The sequence below is a fragment of the Taudactylus pleione genome, unplaced genomic scaffold, assembly GCF_031769625.1.
Source record: "Taudactylus pleione unplaced genomic scaffold, aTauple2 ptg000041l, whole genome shotgun sequence".
NCBI lineage: Eukaryota > Metazoa > Chordata > Amphibia > Anura > Myobatrachidae > Taudactylus > Taudactylus pleione.
This window is the reverse complement of record NW_028284443.1, coordinates 48,678,031-48,705,412: the sequence shown is the minus strand read 5'-3', so window position 1 is coordinate 48,705,412 and position 27,382 is coordinate 48,678,031. Positions and strand designations below refer to the sequence as shown.

General features: G+C 43.8%; 1 protein-coding gene across 1 annotated transcript in view; it reads left to right on the top strand.

Annotated features, from left to right (window-relative positions):
• TUBGCP3 (tubulin gamma complex component 3) overlaps positions 1-21,023 on the top strand; it is a 277,741-nt gene extending 256,718 nt beyond the window's left edge. The window contains exons 18-22 of the mRNA XM_088456791.1: positions 4,756-4,844; positions 4,950-5,081; positions 5,997-6,137; positions 17,668-17,784; positions 19,755-21,023. Of these exons, the coding sequence (XP_088312917.1) occupies positions 4,756-4,844; positions 4,950-5,081; positions 5,997-6,137; positions 17,668-17,784; positions 19,755-19,913 (638 nt within the window). The 3' untranslated portion in view covers positions 19,914-21,023. The remainder of the gene's footprint in view (positions 1-4,755; positions 4,845-4,949; positions 5,082-5,996; positions 6,138-17,667; positions 17,785-19,754) is intronic.
• Positions 21,024-27,382: the final 6,359 nt, after the last annotated feature.

Below are 27,382 nucleotides of genomic sequence, written 5' to 3'. Positions count from 1 at the left end.
AAGTTTCACCGATAACGTCATTTCGCCAGGCGGAAAAGTATCGCCGTATTCAATTTGAAAGACTTTCCACCGAGGCGGAAAGTCAATGCAATGTAATAGGTAGAAAAGTTTTGCCTATGAATAGCAGGCAGAAAAAAGTGCAGAATTGGGGTTTTGGGGTGCAACGTTTCAGGAACCCCCGTGCAGCCTTCAGTCCCCTAAAGGTAAACTGTCAAAATTTTAAAAAAAAACAGCACCCCAAAAAAGCACTTTGAATTTGGGGGCAGAAAAAAAAAATGTTGGGGGACAAAGTTAAAAACTAGCGAATTAGGTTCTGGGGGGGTCCCCAAGTATGCCCCATGTGTTTTTTTTCATTGCAGGGGCTTGCGGCAGGTGGATTTTTCATGATTTTTTTTAAAACTCAACTTTAGCAACTTTAAAATATGCTGGCGCCCGTTTTCAAGTGCCCCAAATTTGCTGGGATAAGTTATTTTCAGCAAAAAAACCTCCTGAATACTATTCTGCACCACTTATACAAAAACGCTATTTAGCAGCTATTGAGCCCGTTTAAAAACAACAAATACCATCAGCAAGCCAAATCAGGGGTAACCATAGCTAACCCCCATGTCAGAGTATCTTTTGGGGGGTGTCAGGCTGATTTCCCCAAATCTGACAGTACTTTCTGCATGTTTAAGTTTCACCGGCTCCCATTTTCGCGTACTTTCAAATTGAATACGGGGATACGCGGGCACACGCGCAATACTTTTCCACCTGCAAAACATGCGATGTAGGCGAAAAGTCAGGGAGGCGGATAAGTATCGCGGGTCCGCTCAAATTGAATACGGCTCTTTGGGTGAAAATCCCTGTGTACTTGTGATGTTACTGTCCTATCAGTATTTCATTGTGTATACTTTATTTTTCAAGACCGCAGCACAGCGACGTGGCATTGAGCCAACCAATGTTTGGAGCTCTTCCTTCTTTATTATGTTGTGCCATGATACAATTATAGCCTCAATTAATTGTCTTTTATTGGATGGACGCCTCGGATGTACCAGTTTTTTCAAACGGAACCACAAATGTTCTATGGGGTTCAGGTCTGGGCTGTTTCCTGGCCATCCCAGCACCTATATGTCATTCTCCGTGAATCATTGTTTGCATATCCGTGCAGTGTGGCAGAGAGCTGAATCCTGCTGCAAAAAAAAATGGGGGATTATCTGGAAATAGATCCCTGATCGAAGGTAGAAGTTTTGGTTGTAGGATGGTGTCAATGTACTTTCTGCTGTTCAGTGTGCCATCTATGACCTAAAGGTGGCCTACAGCATCTGCTGTCATACATGCCCAGATCATAACACTTGTAGGATTCTTTGTTGTCGCTTGAATGCAATCTGGATGTACCTCTTCCCCGATGCGACGTCTCACATATTTTGTCCCATCACTACCAAATATCGATATCTTAGTTTCGTCATTCCATATCACTTGTTTCCACAGACCTTCTGTCCATGCAATGTGTTCTTTTGCACACTGTATTAGTTTCTGACGCTGCTTTTTATTCAGCAATGGCTTTTTTTTGGGGAATCCTACCTTTTAGGCCAACCTCCGTTACTTTTCTCCGTACCGTTATTGCACTGTCAAAACCACCAGTTGCGCTCAGTTCACTGCTAATGGCCGCAGATGACATCCATCTGTCCCTGACGCAAATTAGTTTTATTCTCCTATCATCAACAGCTGTTGTGCACTTTTTCCGGCCTTTTCCTTCTTTGTTTTGTATAGATTGTTTTCTGATAGTGTAAACAAAACTTTCATACTCCTGATGGTGTCACATTCCCACCAACTTATCTCGCAATTGCTGCATATGAAAGACCATTTTCACGTAACACCACAATCCTGGATCTCTTCCTGGGTGGCCAGTCACCACTTTGCCTGGACGACGTTGTTGTATTTTTTTTTTTACACAGTCAGTAGCACTAAACAATACACACAAACATCCAACCGTAATTGCACTTCAGTAACCAACTTTATTCTGCAAAATGAAACAGGCAAACTGACCTTTCCCACCTTTGAACATGACCTTGCACCTGCTCATAAACGAGCTGATTGGTCCTCAGAACGATGATTCCAATTGTCTGGTAGTAGCTGTTGTTACAATCCGCTTCTTGAATCTCACGCATCTGTGCTTCTTTGTCTGTCTGACTGGAAGTAGCATAACTTCCCTTGTAATGCAAATATTTGACCTCTGTTTATTGTGTTGAATTCAGCATAAAATTTCCTTTCATTTGATATATGAATCATTGTACTGCGTGTAGTGAAAGTTTTTATAAGCATTCAAAGGTGAAAAACATTCAAATTTCAAAATGTGTCCGCAATTTTGGCCACCAGTGTATGTATATATCTGCATATGTGTGTGTGTGTATATATATATTGCTGCAGTCGCGCCTAACAGCCCTTCTTGGTGCACCAGGTCCCATGCAACTGTGCTTGCGCTGAGCATCTTTTTTGCCTGAAAATGTGCCTTGGTCACAATTGAATGCAACAAACCGCTTCACGAGACTACACTGATTAATTTGATATGGGACACCTGTATATCTTTGTGTGAGTCTGAATCTGTATACGAAGTGCTACGATGCAGTGGCTGTGACTTTTTTCAAACCAATTTCAGCTGTGCTTCGTACACTGACTCAGACGCAAACCGATATACACCACTTACAGAGGTGTTGCCACCGTTGAAAGAAGATGACACCACTAAGTGGCAGCCTTGAAAGGAAATGCCATTGTCACCCACTGGCAGTGGGATCTCAAGTCTGGTGGAGTCTGTGCACGTGTGTCAGGCGCTGTAGTCACCTGATTTGTTTCTCTGCTGATCAGGGGCAGTTTCTTTAGATTAGGAACTAAAAACTAAGAAGTTCTACTGCCATAATAAGAATCTGCTGAAACTGACACAAGTTTACCAGGGCTCAGCTACCTAGATACTGCCCGAGGAGTGAATCCCATTATCCAGAGACTTCTGTATAGTACTGTATACAAGAAAGGTGGATCGCCAAAGGTTCAAAGTATAAGGAAGAAAATCAAGTTGTGTTCCCTCCCTTCTCATTCTTTGGAAAATTCAGACGTAATTTAGTAAGAACTAGGAATAACTCAAGCCTTGCTTTTGACACCTCAACTATAGCCAGTCTGGGTTTTCCAATTAATGAAAATACTGCAAAAAGGTACAGTAATTTCAGAATGCCTATTTCAGTACAGAACATAGGTTGAACACACTTCTGTTACTAATGATAAGAAAGTTGTGAATCCAAATACACAATACCCTTTGCTCAAGATAATTTAACCTCTTTATAAGTGTTGTGTTTTTAGAGAGAAACATATAGTGGAGCAAAAAAGTATACTTAAACCTTATGGTATGTTTTAGAACTGTGAATCTACAAACCACCTCTTGACTGTTCTTAATAAATGTATGCAGTGTGACAGTGAGAAACGTGATTGCTTTACATCCATACATTTTCAAAACTGATTCTCCCAAACACTTCAAATTGGCTGGGGAGAAGGCAGATGAGAAAACAGAAACATCAGTCATTGCTATATCTATAATTTTGCAGAGGAGAAAATGGTAGGTGTTCCTGTTATAATGTATGCCTAGTATGTTTTATAAGTATGCCTATTAAAGGTGCATCCCAAAGGTCACCCTGAGAAATCTGTAAAAATGTAACCCATAGTAGATAACCAAAGTAATATATTAGTAACTAAACTAAAGGGGTTGTATACAGGATGCCGTCGCTTGGGATCTCTGCGGTCAAAATCCCAATGCTGTCATCCCAACAGGGTTAGGATACCGACACCCGTCAGTTAGTATCCTAACCCTCCATCCCCACTGCCTAAGCCTAACCCTCCTCTCCAGTGCCTAAACCTAACCCTTTCCCCATTCCTGGACTACATTATTTTTCGATAGTGCAGGTGGTTAATGTATGGTGATCGGTATGATCACCTGATATTAGCATTATGTGGGCACACAGTTTGAAAGAGGGGACTCCCTTCTTTCAAATGATGTTTCCCCATATTTCTTTTAGGTGGTGGGTTTGGGTGGTTAGAGGGGCTTAAAGACAATTCTTCCACTAATTTAATTTTTTTTTCCCCCCATAAAGTGACATCAGCATATGCCGATGTCACTTGCCAAACTGACCCAGCGGCTTCTGGGGGTCCCCATCAATTGTTAGGACTGGAGGGGCACAAGTTAGTTTTGTTTTGCCACTCGCTGTGGAGGACGAGTGGGGCTTGTCCTCCGCAACCTTTCTATATCTCTGGAGGACAAGCCCTACTTCTCCTTCGCAGTGAAGGGGTAAAGGTGTTTTGAATAATCTAAAGGACTGTTATTAAAGACTTGATCATTTGTAAAGCTTTGCTGCCTGTGCTTAAATGGAGATACAAGATGGGTTTTCTAGGTTAAACTTTTACTATTATTTAAACATGTTTGAGAGTTTGATGCTCAGTAACATCATTCAGCAATTTAATTTATGGTTAGATAGGAAAACTTAATGGATCATCATGAGTTTGATACGAAGATATTTGCCATACTTTGAGTGATTTTTTTTTTAGAAACATTTTTAGAGATTGTAAACTGATAACCAATAAAAAAATAAACTTAAATGTTGCTTACAGTAAATGATTAAATAAATTGACTCATACTTTTTGAACCTGCATAACAAGGGACAGTTTTTTCATAGAAGTTAAATCTTTAAACCATAAACTGTTTATAATTCATATTTGTATTTTTCATTTACATTACAGAACTCTCTGGGGTGCTTCATCAGTGTCATGTCCTGGCTTCAGAAATGGTTCATTTCATTCACCAGATGCAGTATTACATCACATTTGAGGTACTCATATTTTTATTTTTTATAAATATATTATGTTATGGAATTTATTGTTTGTTTTTTCACTACTTTACTTCACTTGATAATTAACCTTTTTGATCTCTTCAGGTTCTGGAATGTTCTTGGGATGAACTGTGGAACAAGGTACTGCAAGCACAGGATTTGGATCACATCATTGCTGCCCATGACACCTTTCTGGATACAATAATTTCTCGGTGTCTGCTAGATAGTGCCTCTAGAGTAAGTTTTGTTGTTTTCTATTTCTTACCTTTTTTCTAGCCTGTTTTGTAAAGTAGAATAGAGTAAATTTAATGCAACCAATAATCTTTCCACTGTGTGATAAACAATATGCATGTAGATTAGTATTCAAATGTTCTCTGGTACTCAAAATTCTCATGTTTTGTGTTCCTTTGTAGTTGATGATGATAACTAAAATACACCAGTAGTCAAAATCTGCTATTAAAATGATTTTTTTAAAATAGGCATGTTAGCATACCTTTTTTTAAAAAAAAAAAATAACTTTATATTTACATCGTTTATGACCTTCTAATATGCTAAATCCCCACCCAGTTAAGTTAGATGAGAACTGGGGAATAGCTATGTTTTCTCTCAGTAAGCTATCATCTAATGAATGTTAATAAAAGATGGCAAAGACAGTCATGGATAATCCACAGATTGTTCCTCTTAACCCCATTCTTTATCCGAGAAGAACATCTTTGGCCTCAATGCCACTACTGCGATCTTTTCAAGTTCTGCACATAAACAGGGCTGCTTCTTGCTTTGAGTGCTACTGGAACTAGCTGAGATACCATTAATTGTGGATCCCTACAAGTGGGGGAGTAATGCACTGTGAAAAATTCCATCAGTTGTCTGAATGAGTCTTGCAGTGAAATTAGCACTTGATTTGGATCACTGTGGACATCTATATTGGTCCAAATCACCATCTATATAACTTTTTTTTTGGTGGCTCCACTTTTTCAGCCCCTACAGGGCTTATACAGTGGTAGCATCAGTGGCGCTTCTGCAACGGTTTTGACGCTGGTTTGTGTTTGGGAACTATGCTGTCAATTCATGTATTTATGCATTAATATACTTCTGTTGTCCTCAACAATAATTATTTTAGCATATAATTTATTTCTTTTTGTTACCCTATAGGTTCTTCTAAATCAACTTCGTGCGGTTTTTGATCAGATAATTGAGTTCCAAAATGCCCAAGAAACAATGTACAGGGCTGCTCTTGAGGAGTTGCAACGAAGATTACAATTTGAGGAAAGAAAAAAAAAGAGAGAATTAGAGGTATGGTCCTACAGAAAGGGTGTGGGAAGTGAGACACTGCAGCTATGTACAGGATTGCAATTGCTGGTGGCGACACTCTCCAAAAATGGTTGAGACACACCTGCGGTTTTGCCGTTACTCCTACATAGCAAGAAATGGTCTTAGATCCTCCCATTCGCAGATACCCACCTAGCCCCACTCTCTTTTGAACTGCCTACTAAGGGAGTTGAGGCAGTCCTACATCTGCAAGTAGTGATCCCTTAGTGTAAATGACATTGGTAAAGGACCACACTAATGATACAGCTACAGATGTTTCCTTATACACCTAGAGTCTGTACACCATATGCCCCCGAAAGACTGAGACATTCTGAGCGGTGTAGCATACCAAATTTTTCTTTACATTGTGCATCTTTTTTGCATCGCAGATGTAGCAAAACACCACTGAAAGTTTACTAGAGACTCTGAGCTGTGACTTTAACCACACATTCAAAGTCGCAGATGAAGGCCAAGATAAAGCCAAGGCCACTGCATTGTAGCACTTCGTACATAGATTCAGACTTAGTTGTACACAGATGTTCAAATGTCACATCAAATTGATTAGTGTAATCTAGCAAAGTAGTTTTTTCGCTTCCCGTTGTTATATTTGTGAATAAGACACACATTTTGATTGAGAAAGATGACAGCGCAGCCGACACATCCGGGACCTGGTGCGCAGAGACGGCTGTTTGGCGCAACTGAAGCCACAGTTTGAGGACACCGTCAGTTTGAGGATGCAGTCAGCATGGGCAATCAGGATAACCATGCATTGAACCTCCAGTACTTGGTAATTAGCAGCGCTAATTAGCACTTTTCCGGAGATTTCTGTGAAATTTCCTGCATTGTGAATTTAACACACAGGAGCATAAAATTATGCAGAAATTATTAGCCTAGGCACAGGGAGAACTGGTCTTTCCCTGCCTGATGATACTTCCAAGTTTAAAGCTTCTTGATTTTGGTACTTTCACTTATTGGGTACAAACTAGTTCCAGAGGGCACGCCTTCACCTCGTGTGGAGGGTAACTAAGAGGGAAATGTCAATCTGGCCACCTAGGAGCATGTGTTCCACCTCAGATGCTTGGATAAGAGGAATCATAAATCAGGGCTACAGATGTAGCGAATGGAGGATAGATGTATGTGGACACAAGTCACGTTACACATAACGTGTGAGCTCTGTGAGGGGGCGATTCAAATGGTTTTTTGGTCATGCTAATTAATGAGCGCCCAGTTTGATATTCAATTGTTCTGGGCGCTCATTAATTATTGCCCTCTTTGCCGCCTTAAAGGTGAGGTTTAGCCGTCTAAAACGGCTAAACCCGTCTTAATTTCTGGTTAGGGTGCGCTATCTACGGTTAGCTCACCCTAACCAGGGTATTTCTGACACATTTCTGCTCGCACACTCTGCTCGCCGAATTACTAAAAAATGAAACAAAATGGATCTACCATTTGAAAACTTTGAAACCCCACAGACTGAATATAGACATATAATAAGCGTTTTTGCAATTCCCCCATTTTAAGAAAAAACTTATTGGTGTGTATATATATATATATGTGTATGTATGTATATGTGTGTGTGTGTGTATATATATATATGTGTGTGTATATAATAAATATATATATATATATATATATATATATATATATATATATATATAAAATATTTTTATTTTTTTTTCAGAAAACAACCTCTATTTTTAACTGATCAGTGTAGCATAAATACACTTTTACACCCATATTTTAGAAAATACATAATTTCAGTGCAATAACCACCAACCATGCGATTATCGCTTTTTATGATGACAACTTCAGGAAGGGAACTTCCATTTTTAGCAAATGAATAGATAGTATAGCAGGAACGGGAAGGTTGGGGAGCGCCGATACCGAAAGTAAACCAGCGGGCATTTAGGAGACCAGCCGCAAAGCTACAAAGACATCCAGAGGTAGGAGCATAGGGACAGTTAGCTCAGTACATTTTGGATGCATCTCCACAATTGGCTTAAATAGGAATCCTTCCCCGAAAAAACACCAGAACTGCAAACTTCTCAAGAGAGCTATAAACAAAACAAGTGTTTAACTCTTTGATGTTTTGTTTTAATAAATGTTATTGCACTAATTACACCCACCGTGCTCTGTACTTAAAATTTGTAACCAGTTCTTCAAATATAACACGGCTGCATTTTTTTTTACATGAAAAGCGCGGCTATATAATTTTAATATTCATCTTAAATATAGAATCATAGCACAAAAATAAATACTTTGCACAGTGTTCATGATAACATTTTGGAGGTACTGATAGGTATAATACAATAATGAGAAAAAAAATCAAAGCAATGGATTAGTGAGCAATGCATGGTAAATTTGTCTCTGGTCAAAATTGCAATTGTCGATAACTTCATCATGATCGTGAAGTTCCCTTTCAGAATAATAAGCATGGTCTATACAGAGCCTGCCCCAGAGTCATGGTCATATCCTGTATCAACGAAGATGAATGGGAGGGTCACACAAAAGCAAGTTTTGTACCATATGGTGTTCTGAAAACATCCCCAGAGTCGTTCTTTTATAAGGAGTGAGAGTGTAGGAATTAAACGTTCCCAAGTGTCAAATCATTTTTGTGTATGGATTTTATACGGTAAGGGAGCTTCCATTAAAAATATGGACGTTTTTCACAATATAATGCAAGTTTTTCTGGACACATCTGAAGCGGACTCTTCTTTGCAGCTGACAAACACACTAGTAGATACTTATTGATCACCCTTATATATTTTTATGCCCCTTGCCAGAATTCTGAAAATGATCTATTCCACCGAAAGAGGAAGTTGATAAAGTGGTTATTTTATACCAGAAACAATTAGAAAGATTCACAAACGTGGACCCTTATTTTGAGAACAAGTGATAAAATATCAGCCCTCACTTGAAATTACATGATTGGAAAGATATGCTCTATGGTAACGTCTATAAACCTCTCTACATGGGTTGCTTCTAGAATCAATTGTTAGAGTCCACTAAAAAGTTGAATGAGGAAGTGGTAGATAGCTCTTGAAAAATGCCACCTATCTTCCCAGCTGATTACTTCCACCCACTCTCGCCTCCAAAATTTTGCCTGTGCTGCTCCGCAACTCTGTAACTCGCTCTGTATCAGACTCTCAACCTCCCTACAAAGTTTCAAACAGGCTCTCAAGACCCACTTCTTCATCAAAGCCTTTTAGCTCTCAAACTAACCCTTCTGCTCCATCCTTCTAGCTCACTATCACTCTGACACCCCTATCTCTTTGCCCCCCCCCCCCCCATTTAGACTCTAAGCTCTCACAAGCAGGGCCCTCTTCCCTCATATGCTTTTCCTTCCCTTGCTTCTACCACCATATCCTTCCCACATATTTGTGTGTAATGACTGCTGATTGTCCATGTTCTGTACTGTATATAATTTTCTTTCCTGTTTTTGTTCATATGGTTTCTGTTTTTCTTCTTTGTATGGCGTTGCTGACCTCCATATAAATAAAGGATAATCTTGTTTCCATTATGCCAGTTCTTTATTCATTATACTCTATTATGTTAAATACTCTAACAATTTAGTAGAGATCGCCCTACATTTGGGAAGTTGGCTAAGAATTTGTTTTATAATGTCACAATCACATTGTGAAAAGTTTTCAGTCTCCATAAATTTTGGCCTCTAGCATGTAGTCTGGCTACAGCACTGCTTTTATTCAAAATGATAATAGTTATGTCTCCTGGATCTCAGAAGAGCAGTCAGTCTTCTTATCTGGACTACCTGTTAATTAAGGCAGGATCTTCAACTTTACTTCCAACGCCATGGAGCTGGTACAGAGGTGGATGCAAAAAAGCGGCTGCGTCTATTGGTGCCCATCTGCGACTTTATGCAAATGTTGCTAAAAAAAAAATTATTCCCTGGTGTACATCTGTACAAGGATTGAGATTCTCACTTTCAGCGTCTGTACACGCTGGTAAAGATCACGCTCAAGACTACAAAGCTGATTTTGGAGAACATTTTTCATAGTCTGTATATCCCATTGTAGGGTTTTATTACCTCTATTTTTCATTTGGTTACTAATGTTTTTGTAGGTGGGGTCTGCAAAGTGATTTAAAACTTGATTCTTTAACCACTTAACTGGTGTGGTTGCATGTGATGTGACTGCAGCCAGCTGTGCCTCAGCTGATAAGGTCCCATCACGTGCGACAATGCTGCTCCGCTGTGTCTCCCTACTTTAGGAGATCTGTTCTGCACATATGCAGTACGTAACTCCTCTGACTCCCTGGACTTCTCTGCAGTGATGTGGCAGTCTGTGACCACTGACATCACTGCCAGTATTGTGCCCTAGAATGTCCATCGAATGGTGTTCTGGAGCGCATGCGCCAGGGTTCAAAATTTAAAACTTTCTACTTCAGGGTCCACAGGGTGACCTTGGGGGTATAGCTGGATCCTGGATCCTCGGGCACCACGGAGTTAAAGCTTTTAGCTGCTCCCAGGATGCACTTGGGTCCAACCTCCCCTATACCCCGCCCCCGAGCCACAGGCACCTCAGTTTAAGATGGTGCCCGGCCGGAGTCGGGTCACCCTGCGGGGCGGGCTGCAGGAGCAGCCCCCTAAAGCTTTTTTTTAACTTAGTTAAATTTATTTATTTTTTTGACTATAGTTTTTTTTTCTCCAGAGCGGCAGCGCTGGGCTGTCTGTAAGACGCCCACGCTGCCGCTCCTTCTCCCTGCTGGCGCCGCGACGCCAGCACTGAACTGGGGATCGCGGCGGGGGAAGCCAGAGTCTGTACTAGCCGGACTCTGGCTTCCCCCGGGACTGCTGCCGGAAGACGCCGGGGAGATCAGGTAAGCCGCGCACCGCTGATTAGCGGCGGTGCGCGGGTAATGCCTTTTATATGCAGTCCCATGCCCCCGGTCTATGGGACAGACCGGGGGCGCTAGCGGTGGCGGTGGGCCCCCCCTCCATCGGAGGCATACCCCGCCAGACCACTAGACCACCAGGGTAATTAAGCGGCAAGCGGGATGCCGCAACCTTGGGGGTTAAATATGCTAGCCAGGGGAGGAAGCCTTCCCTGTCTAGCGGCTCCTCCCCTCAGCTCAGCGCGCCTTTCAGCTCGGAGTCTGGCGTCGCTGAGCTGCAGATACTCGGGCCACTCCTCCTCTGAGGTCTCCAGCGGCCATTTACTTACTGGCAGCGTGGATACTCTCAGGGAGCACGCGGACCGGTCCCCCTGTGTACCTCTCCCCCGACAAGGACAGTGTACACAGCACTATTGCCCTCCCAGACACTGAATCTGGGAGGTTGATTGTAGTGGAAAGGTGCAGTGAGTATATCTTCCTGCATGGTATGTGACTTTTGCTAGTGCTGCCTGTCTGTGTCTTTTTTCTACTTACTGTCAGCCTATACCTATCCCTTTCCTTCTCCTACAAGCCCTACAGGTGTGCGGGGTAAGGGTGTTTCTACTGACCTCACCTATATAGATCACGTATTTGTGAGGTCCGTCACATACAGTTGTGTGCTACACGGTGCCATATTGTGGGCTGTTGTTCAGCACACTGGTGAGTGCGCACGTTTTCTTCCTAAGTCATGTCTGAGGAGGAGATTGAGCACTCCGGGGCTCCGGCATTGTTCTCCTGCAGGCGCTGTTCTGCAGGAGTGGATAGGGAGGACGGCCTGTGCGGACGGTGCCAGGCGGTCCCTGGTACGTCTAAACCTCCCATGTCGCAGGAGCCGACATGGGCGATGTTTTCCCAGGTGCTGGTGTCCATCGCGGACCGTCTGTCGGTCCCGACTGCCGCCCCTACTAGGGCGTTGCCCCAGCCTGCCATCCCCCATTCCCCGGGTGTCCCACAATTATTGCAGACTCCCCCGGGGTCTCAGCCTGTTGGTCCCTATGCGGGGTTGCCAATGTATATTCAGTCCACCCCTGTGGCACAGCCGGCTGTGGTGCCGTTTCAGGCTCCTGTGACAGCTCCTCCACCCTGGGTGGATGCGCTTTCCCACACTGTCCAAGATTTGGCGACAGCATCTTCGGCTTTTCAGTCGATGTTGCGCAGTGACGTGCCCTCCAGGGCGTCTAAACGCTCAGTCATGGCACAGGCTGCGCATCTTTCGGATTCTGAGGGGTCCTCGGATGATGGTGAGGTGCAGGATGACTCAGCCTCAGATGCCTCAGTCCAGGAGGTAGACACTAAGTCTTCCATCAATGTGCGGGCTCTGGTTAAGGCGGTGCGGGCTATTCTTCTGATTGAGGATGAGGCACCCGCTCCCAAGTCAAGGTATCCTAGTTTTAAAAAAGCTAAGGTTACTTCTACAGCGTTCCCCTTGTCTGATCAGTTGACTGATCACATGGCGGTGGCCTGGCAGACGCCCAGTAAGCGTTTCCTGCCACAGAAACGCTTGGCGTCCAATTATCCATTCCCGGAAGCGCATTGTAAGAAATGGGAAACTCCGCCTGCAGTCGATTTCCATGTAACACGCCTCATCAGGAGTGCTACTTTGCCATTGCCGTCTATATCCTCGCTGAAGGATCCTACGGACAGGAAGGTGGAGACTTGTCTAAAGTCTATTTATTCTCTCAGGGGCTGTAGCCCGGCCGTCCATGGCCATCTCCTGGGTGGCCAAGGCCATTAAGGGGTGGGCCAACGCCTTGGAGGACACGTTTACGGATGAATCTCCGGATGTCCAGAGGGCGTTGTTAGGACAGATGAGAGATGCCGCCTCCTACATTGGAGAAGCATCTTTGGATGCTAGCCTGTTGACCTCTAGGGTTTCGGCGGCAGCAGTGTCTGCTCGTAGATCCTTGTAGTTGCGGTCTTGGAGAGCAGACGCGGATTCAAAGAAAGGCTTGGAGGCCTTACCTTTTAATGGGGAATTACTATTTGGTCCGGACCTGGACAAAATAGTAGATACCCTGGCAAAATCCAAGTCAGCCTTCCTCCCTTCAGCTACTACACCTGCTAAGGTCCGGAGCTCGGCGTTTCGTTCCTTTCGGGTTCAGGGCAAGGCAAAGGGTCAGTCCTTCCCGAGGCAGTCCGCACCCAAGACCGCCTCAAAGCTAAAGAAGCAAGCCTGGAGTGCTAGGCGCCCTTCTTCCAAGCCAGAAGATAAGCCTTCTGCGTGATGGGACGGGCCTCCCTCTGGGGGACCCCAGAGTGGGAGGCCGACTTCTTCAATTCGCCCAGTGCTGGCACAATGCCACCACGGATGCCTGGATGCGAGAAGTGGTCTCCCAGGGGTACGCCCTGTCTTTTCGGCACAGGCCGCCTTGCCAGTTTTTTTGCACAAGTCCTTCTCAGGACAAAACCAAGGCCTTGCAGGTTCAGGAAGCCATAGAGGCCTTGCTGACGGCGGGGGTCATTATACCCGTACCACAGTCTCAACGTGGGATGGGGTATTACTCTAAGCTGTTTCTGGTGCAGAAACCCAATGGCTCTCATCGCCCCATCCTCAATTTGAAGTCCCTGAACAGGTTTCTCAGGGTTCCCAAATTCAGGAAGGAAACTTTGCGTTCCATCATACTGGCGATGGAACCGGGGGATTATATGGTCTCCCTGGATATCCAGGACGCCTACCTCCATGTGCCTATAGCAACATCGCACCAACAGTTTCTGCGGTTTGCTATTCTCCACAACCACTACCAATTCAGGGCTCTACCCTTTGGTCTCTCCACGGCACCAAGGGTATTTACCAAGGTGATGGCGGTCATGGCGGCTCACCTTCGGAGCCAGGGGATACGGTTGCTACCGTATCTAGACGACCTCCTCTTGCTGGCAAGCTCCCCGGAGGTACTGATCCAGCATCTCCACCTGACGGTCGCTTGTCTACAGGCGCACGGCTGGTTGATCAACTGGAAGAAATCCTCCCTCATCCCATCACAACGGATGGTTCATTTGGGGGCCCTGCTGGACTCTCATCAGCAACGGATTTTTCTGACTCCAGAGAAGGTCTCCTCCTTACAGCTGCGGATTCACAGTTGTCTGAGCAGTGGCAGAGTGTCGGTGCACTCAGCGATGAGAGTTTTGGGGTCCATGGTGTCGGCATTCGACATGGTGGAGTTTGCCCAGTTCCATTCCAGGCCCCTGCAGGGGCTGATTCTTTCAGAATGGAACGGATTGCCACACAGGATCCGCTCTCAGATGCTGGTGTTGTCCTCAGAGGTGCGTCTGTCCCTAGCCTGGTGGCTGCAGACAGCGCATCTCCTGGAGGGGCGCCCCTTTTGGATCCCGGAATGGGTTCTGCTCACGACAGATGCCAGTCTCCAGGGTTGGGGGGCGGTGACAGGCTCCTTGTCACTTCAGGGTCGTTGGTCGGCGGAGGAAGCGATTCTTCCCATCAACATCCTGGAACTGCGGGCAGTATACAGAGCCCTGCAGTCGTCCGGCACCGCTCTTCACGGAAGGGCCGTTCAGGTGCAGTCAGACAACGCCACCACGGTGGCGTACATCAATCACCAGGGAGGGACTCGCAGTCGAGCTGCGATGTCGGAGGTGTCCCGCGTCCTGGCTTGGGCGGAGCGCTATCTTCCAGCTCTCTCGGCAGTTTTCATCCCAGGAGTCCTCAATTGGGAGGCAGACTTCCTCAGCCGTTACGATGTGCATCCCGGGGAATGGTCGCTTCATCCAGAGGTATTCCAACTACTCGTGGACAAGTGGGGGCTGCCAGAGCTGGACCTGATGGCGTCCCGTCACAATCACAAGCTGCCTGTGTACGGGTCAAGGACAAGGGACGCAGGCGCAAGTCTGATAGACGCGCTGTCGGTGAATTGGCTGTTTCAACTGGCTTACTTGTTCCCTCCGATATCTCTGCTGCCTCGGGTCCTGCGCAAGTTCAAACAGGACGGAGGCACACTGATCCTGGGGGCCCCAGCGTGGCCCAGAAGGCCGTGGTACTCCGATCTGCGGAGCCTGTCCATCGACGCTCCGTACCTCCTACCTCAACGGCGGGACCTGTTGTCTCAGGGGCCCTGTCTTCACCCGGATCTGGGTCGACTATCTTTGACGGCGTGGCTCTTGAGACAGCCGTCCTGAGGTCTCGGGGCTTTTCTAGCTCCGTTATTACCACCATGCTGAAGGCGCGCAAGCCTGCTTCCGCGAGGATCTATCACAGAGTGTGGCACACTTACTTTCAGTGGTGCGAGGCCAGAAACTATGATCCCCAGGTGTTCCGGGTTTCGCGTATTCTGGCTTTCCTTCAGTCGGGTTTGGACTTAGGATTACGTCTTTCTTCACTGAAGGTACACGTGTCTGCTCTGTCGGTGTGGTTCCAGCGCAGGATCGCTGCTATGCCGGACGTACACACCTTTTTCCAGGGTGTTTTGAGAATCCAGCCTCCCTTTGTGCCACCTGTGGCCCCGTGGGATTTGGCGGTGGTTCTTAGGGCCTTACAGGGTCCTCCTTTTGAGCCCTTGGAGTCAGTGGAGCTCAAGTGGCTAACTTTTAAAACTGTTTTCCTCTTGGCAATTGCTTCTGCCAGGAGGGTTTCAGATTTGGGGGCGCTTTCTTGTCGTCCCCCTTTTCTGATTTTTCATCAGGACAGAGCGGTGCTTCGCACTCGTCCTGATTTCCTGCCTAAGGTGGTTTCCAGGTTCCACATTAATCAGGAAATTATTGTACCAGCCTTTCAGTCACCTGATCTTTCGGCTGGGGAGCCTTCCTTAGACGTTGTAAGGGCACTCCAGGTTTATGTGGACCGGACTAGTTCTGTGAGGAAGTCGGATTCTTTGTTTATCCTCTTTGGTTTTCACAAGAGGGGTTGGCCTGCCAACAAACAGACTCTAGCCCGTTGGCTTCGTTCTGTTATTATTGAGGCTTATATGCAGGAGGGTTTACTTGTTCCAGCCTCTGTTAAGGCTCATTCCACTCGGTCCGTGGGCCCTTCTTGGGCTGCTAGCCGTGGCGCCTCTGTTGTTCAGCTCTGTAAGGCGGCCACCTGGTCTTCCATTCAGACCTTTTTGAGGTTCTATGCGTTTGACACCTTTGCCTCTCAGGATGCATCCTTTGGGCGCCGGGTTCTCCTATCAGCACAGGAGCGTCCCCGCCCTTAGTTGGACTGCTTTGGGACATCCCCAAGGTCACCCTGTGGACCCCTATGGACCCTGAAGTAGAAAACAAGAGATATGGTAAGAACTTACCTTTGTTATCTCTGTTTCTACGAAGTCCATAGGGTCCACAGGGCACCCGCCCTGACGCACCTGGCTTCATATGGGCTCTGTGACTGGTCACCGGTTTTCCGTCTCCCATTTCTGTGAGTATGGTTCTTGTGTGTTCCAGTCTTCCTTCTCTCTGTTTCGTCTCCTCCTCCGGCCTGGGCTGCTTACCAACTGAGGTGCCTGTGGCTCGGGGGCGGGGTATAGGGGAGGTTGGACCCAAGTGCATCCTGGGAGCAGCTAAAAGCTTTAACTCTGTGGTGCCCGAGGATCCAGGATCCAGCTATACCCCCCAAGGTCACCCTGTGGACCCTATGGACTTCGTAGAAACAGAGATAACAAAGGTAAGTTCTTACCATATCTCTTGTTATCAAAGACAATTTCTGACAGGTTTTGCCAGGTAACAATTGTCCATAAAAGTTGTTAATGGGTCATATCGCGGCCATCACGATCTTCTTTCTTTACTTTTAACGTTACTACAATTTTTTTTGCAAGTAGGACTTCAATTTGGACCCAACAGCACAATAACATGCTCCAGTTGAGTCTGTAGACTTCAAATTACTTACATTGTGGAAGTTTTGATACCTCTCTCATAGAGTGGATCTGACATTTGTCATAAATATGTGGCTGTTTTTAGAACTAACCCCTCTTTTCAGCCAAGAATACTGGCTAAATTAAATCAGGACATTCTCATTTTGACCTTGGGCAGACGTGGGTCTTCAGATGAGAGCACTTCAGAGTGTACTCCCCAGCTTTGGAACATCCCTGTAATTCTAGTGTCCCCCAAATGGATGATGGAGATACAGTGAGTGGATGAAGTTTCAGATTTCCAAGTGTGTCCAAACTCCTACCTGAGCCCTCTATACCTCATGGCTACAGTGTCCCCCTCCCAATTAATTCAGAAAAAGAGATTTCATGGGAGTACAAAATATAATTTACCCTGCATTTCATCAGATTAATACTGACTGCTATTTAGATAATTGTGTTGGTTCACTCGCAAAGGCACAATGTTTTATAACAGTTGAAATAATGTTCTGCAGATTAGTGCCTTGGTGGTTTGGAAAGACACTGCAGACTGGTATGGCTGGTGCTTACTTTTTATATTAAATGAGTTTGGAGGCAGTATTCACCAATTAGTTTGTGTTTTATGCGTGTACAGATAGAAACCAGCGCCCTCACTATCATAAAACTGAGTTACGGAACAAAATAATCTTTGTGTGACGGAAATTTACTTAGTGCTTTGTTGTCAAGATAGGGCTAAATTGTTAAAGAATGTATTTTCTGCATTGCAAAATTAAAAGTGATGAATCATCTAGGAAATTAAATATTATTTAATAAATAACCTTATTATGAAATCTATTTTGCTGCCCTTTCTGTAGGGAGAGTGGGGAGTTACAGCTGCAGAAGAAGAGGAAGAGAATAAAAGGGTTTCAGAGTTTAAAGAATCAATACCAAAAATGCGTTCTCAACTTCGAATTCTCACTCATTTCTATCAGGTAAAAATGCCTTTGGTACATGAAACTGTCTTCCAGAAAAAGAACATACAGTAACTTTTGTATGCATTATACTACTTTTTATTATGAAGATTCATTAGCATAATGTATAGACATAATTAGGTGGAGGACCTGATAAAGCAGACAATTTAGAATTTCTAAAAGGATAATAAACTTGAGGAGTGCAGTTTCCTGTACTGAAATGTATCTGAATAACTATAAATGTTAGTAAAACATCTCTATTGCCAAATGGACCAGGTAAGTGTAAACAATATGCTCATTTAATGCAGTATAAAACACTCATAAATAAAATGGCACTTTGTATCAGAACATGGGATTACTTAAAATAACTCATGCAGATAAATATTATGCAACAAGTGCCATTTGATCTTTCTCCATTTTATGTTGGCTAGATTAGCATCTTCATTAAACAAGCAGTCCTAGTTGGATCCACTTAATCTCCAGGGTAAAGTGATTTCTAAATATATATATACAAGCAAAATGCTTCCAGCAAGGATTGTTATTACTTGTCTCTGATGCACATTGTCCTTAATAAGCAAAGTCCTTTGCAATCAACTAGACTAGTCCTGCATCTGATATACATACTAATCTATTTAGCCTACTTGACGCAATGAATCCCAATGAGCATAAAGATTGATACCGGCAGTGGCTGAGATTAAACCACTGATGTGTTTTATTGTGATATTAAAATCTTGATCTTCCTCATTCTGGACTTATGTCCCTTTTGATGTTTTGGGGTTGGAAAGTATTAGATGGTTGCTCTACATAAGTCCAGAGGAGAGGGAAGAGGGATAAAAATTCAGATTAGTTCAGCATACTAAAATAAATATTAATTTGTCCTCCAAATAGTTAAATTTCAAGGCGTAAAATTTTCATGCTTGGTAGGCCATAATGCGTTTGACCTTTTTTATTTTTGTCCGCTGGATCGGACAGTTTATCGTCTAGTGTGCACCCGACTTTAGTGCTAAGCCAAACTGCAGCAAAACAGCAGTTGGAATTTCGGGTAGCTTGTTTACTAATTGGCAACCAGTTACTAGTTTCAACTAGGAAGTGACCCTATGTAAGTTCTTTAATTAATTAATTTAATAAAGAAGTTATGCACTGGCAGGGGCCCAGGCTACTATTCCCTTCCAAAGTTGTGAGCGAGGCATTGGTTTTCCCGGAAGCCTTTGTTTACCATGAAGGACTTTGGCAAATAACTATTTCCATCTTCGTACTAGCTCATTTCCTAACTGTGTATTTTGGTATTACTCTCAGTACTGAGAGTAATACCAAAATACACAGTGAGGAAATGAGCTAGTACAGAATAAGATTGAAATACCTGTGGCTGGTAAGTAGCCCAACCCTCCCCCCCCTAACCCTTACCCTCCCCCCCCTAACCCTTACCCTCCCCTAACCCTTACCCTCCCTTGGTGGTGCCTAACCCTAAAACTCCCGGGGTGCTGCCTAACCCTAAAACTCCCGGGGTGCTGCCTAACCCTAAGTCCCCCTGGGGGTACCTACCCCCCTTCCCGTACCCTAACCTAACCCTCCTGGGGCGGGTGCCTAACCCTAACCTCTCCCCACTGGTGCCTAACCCTAACCCCCCGCCCACTCCCCTTCCTGGGGGCGCCCAACCCTATGTCCCCCTAGGGGGTGGCTAAACCTAGCACCCCCCTCCCCTCGGCTAACACTTATCTAGCTCCTGTGTCTTACGATCGGGATGCTGGCTGTCGGCATTCCGACTCCAGTATCCCCTGTTCGTAAGGGGGCTAGCGACGTCTGCATTTTGCCTGGCGGCAGGATGCCGGTGTTGGGTACATCGACGGCCGGCATATACACTACATCCCAGCTAGTACTAAGCTAGAAATAGTTACTTTGCCAGAGTGCTTTAGTTTGGTATTGCTTTCAGTATTTCTGAATTGTATAGATTGGTATTTTAAATGATGTGAAATTTGTTATTGATTTTTTAGGATATTGTTCAACAATTTTTGGTTTTGCTGACAACAAGCACAGATGAAAGCCTGAGGTTTTTAAGCTTTAGGCTGGACTTCAATGAACATTATAAAGCAAGAGAGCCAAGGCTTCGTATGTCACTGGGCACCAGAGGAAGACGCAGCTTACATGTATGAGCCCACTGAAACATTTCCAAAGTAATTGTAAACTTTTTTTCTTAGTTATTAAATTCCTGCTGGCTAAACCCTTCATTATAAGATGCATCACATAAATGATATCATTTGTTAATATTTGAGTACAGAAAAACCATGTATTGAAGATGTGGTGTTTTCGCTATCTATGAACATATTGCTAATAAAATTACCTTAGCAGTTGCAACATGCTAAAAGATAACGCTGCAATATTGAAAAAAATACTTGCAGTTTAAGGACATTTCAGTGGTACACCTTTTTATCCAGCACTAATAATAAATAAATTAGGATATCCATAATGGTTATATATCCCCTTCAACTAAAACAAGCAAACCAAATAATGTGCAGTGCTTTACTTATATTTATTTAGTCTTCAGCATTTCATTGTGTGTATACAGAAGATTGGAAGCTAATATACGCTTCTTTTTATACATTGTAGTCAATTTATGACGAAATGGAGTGGACTTGTTTACACTGTAAATTGCAGTACTAAATATTTTTATGAAGGTGCATATGTTTGTGGTTTTTATTTTTGTGTTCAAAATTGTTTTTATTTATCTGCTTAAACCCTTTTATCCCCAGTCAAATATTACTCACCTCCTTTCGCTATAGGAAATATATAATTGGGAATAAAGGATTAAAATAAAATAAAAATATTTTGAGTTTACGGACCCATTAATTTTAATTGTAGTTTATTACACCAACCCTAATGCCTCATGGGTACTTTACTGTAAACAAAATACTTTTTTCTTTATTGTGTAGCAAAATACTTTCACACATCACGTGATTATTTTTGGTTTCCCTATTCATTCTCTGTGTTAAAATGATAATTTAATATAAAAAAAACACCTTATAGACCTATAGAAATTATGGAAAGTGTAGAATATCCATTATTTGCTCTAAAGTATGTAAATTAAGTAGTGTTGTCTTGGGAAAGGGTACACTCAATTAAGCCTGTTTGATCAGTCTATTTTTCCACTGTAAATATTTATATATTGCTGTCTTAGCTTTTTTTTTTCCCCTTTGTAATATGTAAATCTCACATCATTAAAGACTCTTTTATGACATCACAAAACACTTCGCTAAATAAAAAAAGAAAACAAAACATATTTTGTTTGTTTTGAATTGCATTCTTGTTGATTAGAATGTACTACAAGTCTAGTTCCCTTATTTGGTAAAGATAGGCAGGACAGAATGTTGCTCCTCCTGTGTCAACTTTTTCTGTCTAGCTGAGACAGGCAGTCCTTTGCTTCCAGAAGAGTCTCATCCATTGGTATTCGGCAGCTTGCTACATCAGTGTGCAGTCTATAGAGACAAAGGAGAAAATAGAAAATTAAAATGTGTGTTCCTCTATGACAGTGGTGTCAAACTCCGGGCCCTTCAGCTTTTGTGGGACTACATATCCCAGCATGCCCTAATAGCAAAACTGTGGCACTGCATGCTGGGATGTATAGTTCCACTGCAGCTGGAGGGCCTGAGTTTGACACCACTCCTCTAAGAGCAGGGATGCCTGTGCCCTGCAAGGTTTTTGATGTAGGGTCTCCTGCTACAAATTCATATTGGCCCAGCAGGTTTCACTCAGTCTGCTTCTTGCATTTAAAGCTTAGCAGCGATGTATCTTGAAAGCTGCCAAGAAACCATCCTACACCTCGGCAGGGTAAATATCTGGTATAGTTTACAAAGTAGTATTATTTTTCTGAGTTTTGTGCTGGGTTTGAACTCACACCATTGGATTATAAGAAAGTGGCCAAGGTTTACAATACATTTTGAAGTCTGCGATACCGCACTGCATGTGGCTTATTCTCATGATATGTATCTTATTTATTGACATCTACTAAACCTGGGTACATACTTGTCCAATCTTCAGGAGATCTGACTCCTGACCGACGGGTCTGCCTAACATTGGACAAGTGTGTACCCGCCGCAGACCAGATCCTGGTCGCCTGCCAGGTCTCCTGGTTTTTAAACATGCTTAAAAACTTGAGAGACCCGACCAGGCGACCAATGTTGTAGTGTGTAGGCTGCGGAGACCAGAGCTGGTGACCGATCTCCGGTCTCAGCAGCCCAACACACCACTACTGCAAGACGCGGTGGCGGCGGCAGGCATGGTGGCGCGACGCGGTGTTGGCGGCGGGCGTGGCGGTGGTGCCGCATGAGACAGCGGCGGCACGATGTGGGAGGTGGCTTACCTTGCAGAGTTTAGCAGTAGGCGACAGCACGGCTTCCTATTTCAAAAATGGCATTGCAGCACCATTTTTGAAATTCAAGATGCCTGCGGCAAGCCAATCACAGCTTGCTGCATCATCGCCACTCCCATTTTATGCTGGCTTATATAAACTAGCGCGAGGCAGCGGGTGTCATTCCAGCGGCAGAGGTGGAGCGAAGAAGAGCTCCTGACGATAAAACGCCGGGGAAGTCCTGGATGGGTGGCGGCCATAAGAAATAGCTTAATGGCTACCTCCCCCCAGGTGAAGGTGCAGCAAAATAAATGAAAACATTCAGTGTTGTGTTTATTTTACGATTTCTTTACAGGGGTACTATAGGTACAGTACCAGCAGGTCCTTAATGCTCCGCCAGCTGCTACTTGTGGTTCTCCAAGTACCAGCATGTGGGGGAAGGCTTGCTGGGATCTATAGTTCCAACTGTAAAAGCAATATTGGGGGGCGTGGCCTAGCTGCTGAAAGAGAAGGAAGCAGGAGATAGGAGTTCCTGCTTTTATAGCACAAATATAGTGCAAATCAGCTCCCTTTTTGGAGAAAATATATACGGCAGCCCTCTGCCCTGACACCCCCCTGTACTCTGGGACATGGAGCGGTGCTCTTGAACCGTACCCCCACGCTCCCGCTTGTGAGGCCTACCACACATCCTGAAGCCGCGGCTTCAATTTGCGGGACTCTCCGGAGGCCTTATATGCGGCGTATTCGCGATCCTGCAGAGGATTTCGAGTGAGGTCATCTGCCTCCTCGGCTAGCCGGGTGGACTACTCGGGTGTGGAAACGGAACTTCTCCGCAGTGCTCCGGGGCTGCCTGCTCACTTACCTGATAGGAGCCTTCCTGCTGCTGCTCTGTTGGCGGCCGCCATTTTGGAAGACTGATTCCGGCTCTGTGAGCGCTGCTCCCCACATCCCTCTCTGCAACGTCCGCGGTGAGTGACCTGTCAGCTGGCCTGGGGTCTATGCTCTCCCTCCTTTGTTGAGCTGGGTGTCAGAGTGCAAAGTGGCGCTCTCATCGTTGCTGAAGCATAAATAACATACTCTCCTCACCAACCACAGCTAATTTGGAACATCCATTTGTTTATTGCTCTCTCAACTCTGCTTCTTTATATATCTTACATTTCGATCTCCACCCTGTTACCATCTTGCTGTGAATAACCAACAGTACTTTTCTTTATATTTTACATTTTTGCTATATATGGCTGATTGTATGTAATTTCTAATGGTCTCCAATAGTGACACTCTATTCTCATCGTGTGGCTAATGTGATCTATTACTTCACAAGGAATCTCCTATACTCCAGCATGCCCACATGGAAGTGATTATATTTTAATGTGAATATTTTCCCACCACTACCGCAATTACACATCACATAGCATATCCCCATTTTTCCAGCGATTACTTAAAAGCTATTTTTTCAGTTAGATATATAACCAGTAAACATGGGGCCTAAGAAGAATCCTAAGCTAGCTAAAGGTATCCCTCCGGTGAGTTTCTTCAAGGCTGCATCTTCGACTCCTCCACTGCCGAAAGACTCCGTACAATCTTCACGACCACGAATGTCACAGGATAAACCTGCTTCTCCCCCTTCAGCTTCATCCACACATCCTCCCTCAGATGATGCTTCTATGGACGAACCTATCACTGTGCAGCGCATGCTGCAGCTCCTTGGTGATCTTAAGAATGATATCACAGCCGAGCTATCTTCTACTGTTGGGGAATTGAAGCATGATGTTGCTGAACTAGGTGGCCATACGGACCTTTTCGAGTATAAGATGGGAGAGGTAGTCGCCTCTCACAATGACCTAATATCCGCTCATGAAACTACCAAGCGGAACTCTCTGCACTTCGGGCTAAAATGGCTGACCTTGAAGACAGGGCACGCAGAAATAACCTTAAAATCCGTGGAATTCCGGAGACGATAGTTTTCGGAACGTCCTGAGTTTGCTGTGGCCCTATTCCACAAACTAATCCCAGACATGCCTCCCACACAATTCTTATTAGACCGTATTCATAGTCTTCCTAAAGCTCGCAATGCCCCTGAAGCCTCTCCGCGAGATATTATTACGAGGATGCACTATTTCCACGTGAAGGAGCGTCTACTTCGAATATCTAGAGATGCTGGATCCTCCTCCGATGTATTGGGCAGCTTACAAATTTTTGGAGATCTCTCCCCAGCTACATTAAATAAAAGAAGATCCTTCTCCAGCATCACATCAGCTTTACGTCAAGCTCAAATCCAATATAGATAGGGGTTTCCAACGAAACTTATTGTCACTTACGATGGATCTACAAAAGTGCTATGCTCCCCGGAAGAAGGTATGAAGGCACTAGACCTTTGGCGGATCCCATACGCTACGAAATCTACTGAACATATTCCTACAATCACTTCTGATTGGCTCTTAGCAGGCAAAAACGGTTGATTGTTTTACGATCTGCACTCCTTTATCTTAATTTAGTTCTTGCGTCCATGTTTATGATGTCTCCTATATAGTGGACGCTGGACATCTTTTTGAAGTTTTCTAGTTTATACAGTTTCTTAAAACTCCAATTGTTTTTTCTATATATTGTACAGATATAGATTATGGTAACTATTTTCTAAATTTTACTTGTTCTCAATATTGATTGATGCAAGGTGTATATGCATTACAGGTTGAGTCTCCCATATCCAAAATGCTTGGGACCAGGGGTATTTTGGATAATGGATTATTCCGTATTTTGGAATATTTTGCATATCATAATGAGATATCTTGGGAATGGGACCCCAATTTACACACAGAATGCATTTATGTGTTATATACACCTTATACACACAGCCTGCAGGTAATTTTATACAATATTTTCAATAATTTTGTGGCTCAAAAAAAGTTTGTGGTCATGCATGAATTTCATTTATGTTTCATATACACCCTATACACAGAGCCTGAAGGTTATTTTATACAATATTAATAATAATTTGTGCCTTAGACAAAGTTTGTGTACATTGAACCATCAAAAATCAAAGGTTTCATTATCTCAGTCATGCCAAAATTATTCCGTATTTCGGAATATTTGGATATGGGAGACTCCACCTGTATTACTATTTTCTATGGCTATTTTTCTTTATATCTTTCAAGCAGTATATGTTATTTCAGATACATAGGTGTGTGTTTTGCTATATTATTCTTGAGTGTTATTTGTTATTTTGTTCCCAGGTGGTGGGAAACGTGTCACTACACCCGTGGTTCTACCATTTTCGCCACTCTGTTTAGTGGCCCCTATGACTCCCGCCGTGGAGTCACTTCTGTTTATATTCTCTTTTATTTTTTTTTCCCTTTCTTTTTGAGTGTTTTTTTTCCCCTATCCAATTTACATGCTATATATTGTTTACCTTTTTTTGTATCTCTATGCCAATGTTGATCAACCCATTTCAGATAGGATGTGTTTTCTCTGTTTACGCATCTTTTTAGATTTGTTAAAATGGTGAATTTCATGTCTATCAATGCTAAGGGTTTAAATTCCCCTCAGAAACGTAAGATTGCCCTCCGCTATTTTAGAACTCACAAAATGGATGTAATAGCAATTCAAGAAACTAATTTTGCCAAAGATGCTTCTCCCACTTTTTCTGACCCTCACTATCCGTATGGTTATTTTGCATCAGGCCCCACAAAAAAAAGGAGTGGCAATTCTTTTTCACCGCAACTGTAATTTTGTTTTAAAATCCCAAGTAGCAGACCCCTTAGGTAGATATCTTGTTTTGATAGGAGAGCTGGAGGGGAAAGCTGTTACTATAGCATCTGTATATGCAACAAATACTGGTCAATTATCATTTATTAGGACATTTTTCAGGGTTACCCAGAGGGTGTGCCCAGGTCAGATTATCTTGGTGATTTTAATTTAGTTCTAGACCCACATATAGATAAATCGAACAATATAGATGGTGGTACTGCTGCTGACCCTGCTGGTGTATCGGGAGCTTTTAGCCGGTTGATTCTGGAGTATGTTCTGTATGTTTGGTGGGCAATGTACCCTACGACCTGTGATTACACCTTTCTCTCTCGTGTTCACAGATCATATTCCAGGATCGACCTTTCCCTTATGGATAAATGGTCCCTTCAACAGATTAGAGGTGCAAATATTCTCCCTATCACATGGTCTGATCATGCCCCTTTGACAATTAAGTGGGATTCTAGTGTATATCTCCACTCCAGTAGACCATGGAGGTTCAATAATTTTCTTTTATCCTCTATAGAGGCGAGGCAGGCCATTCAGTCTGCCCTATCAGAATACTTCAATATAATAAACCCGCGGATACTACACCCTTTAATTTTTGGTGTGCCCTTAAGGCAGTTCTTAGAGGATCGGTAATCCAAGTAGCATCTAGAATTAAGCGTCAAGAAGCTCAAAACAAAAGGAAGTAGAAACTAGACTTCGGGCTCTAGAAGACCAACATAAATCTGATCCTTCCAACTCTGTACTTTTCCAAAAAATCCTTAAAGTTAGAGAAGAATTAGAGATTTACACTTTGATTCATCCTATCAATTGTGAATATAATCTTTTTCAAAGATTTTATGTGGATGGTAATAGGGCATCCCGACTTTTAGCTCGGAAGCTGAGAGGAAAAGAAGCTCGTGCTTCAGTTCGGGCCCTCTATAATTGTTCTGGAGCCAAATTGACCAACCCACTAGACATTTCTAATGCCTTTGCAGAGTATTACTCGCGTCTCTATAATCTGAAAGATGATGTACACACAGCTCCACCCATGTCAGAGACTAGCTCTGCTTTTCTAACAGACCTTGCTCTGCCATCCCTTACTGAACAGTCACTAGTTTCTTTAAATACCCCCTGGACAGAGGGAGAGATGAGAAATGCCATAAAATCCTTGAAACGTGATAAAGCTCCTAGACCTGATGGCTTCTCTAACAATTTTTATACAGAGTTTCAATCAGATCTTATACCGGCACGATGGGGGTGTTTGAAGCGGGGACCACTTTAGGCTCATTTCCTCCTGAAATGCTTGAGGCTCGAATTATAACTATCCTTAAACAGGGCAAGGACCCCACTCATGCCCAAAATTTTAGGCCCATAGCCCTACTGAACACTGATATCAAGTTATATGCGAAAATGGTAGCCAATAGATTAAATCCGTTACACCCTGATTTGATCAACCCAGACCAGGTTGGTTTTGTGATGGGCCGACAAGCTCCAGACAACACACGAAGAGCCTTAAATGTCATTGAACATTTTACACAGGTAGGGGAC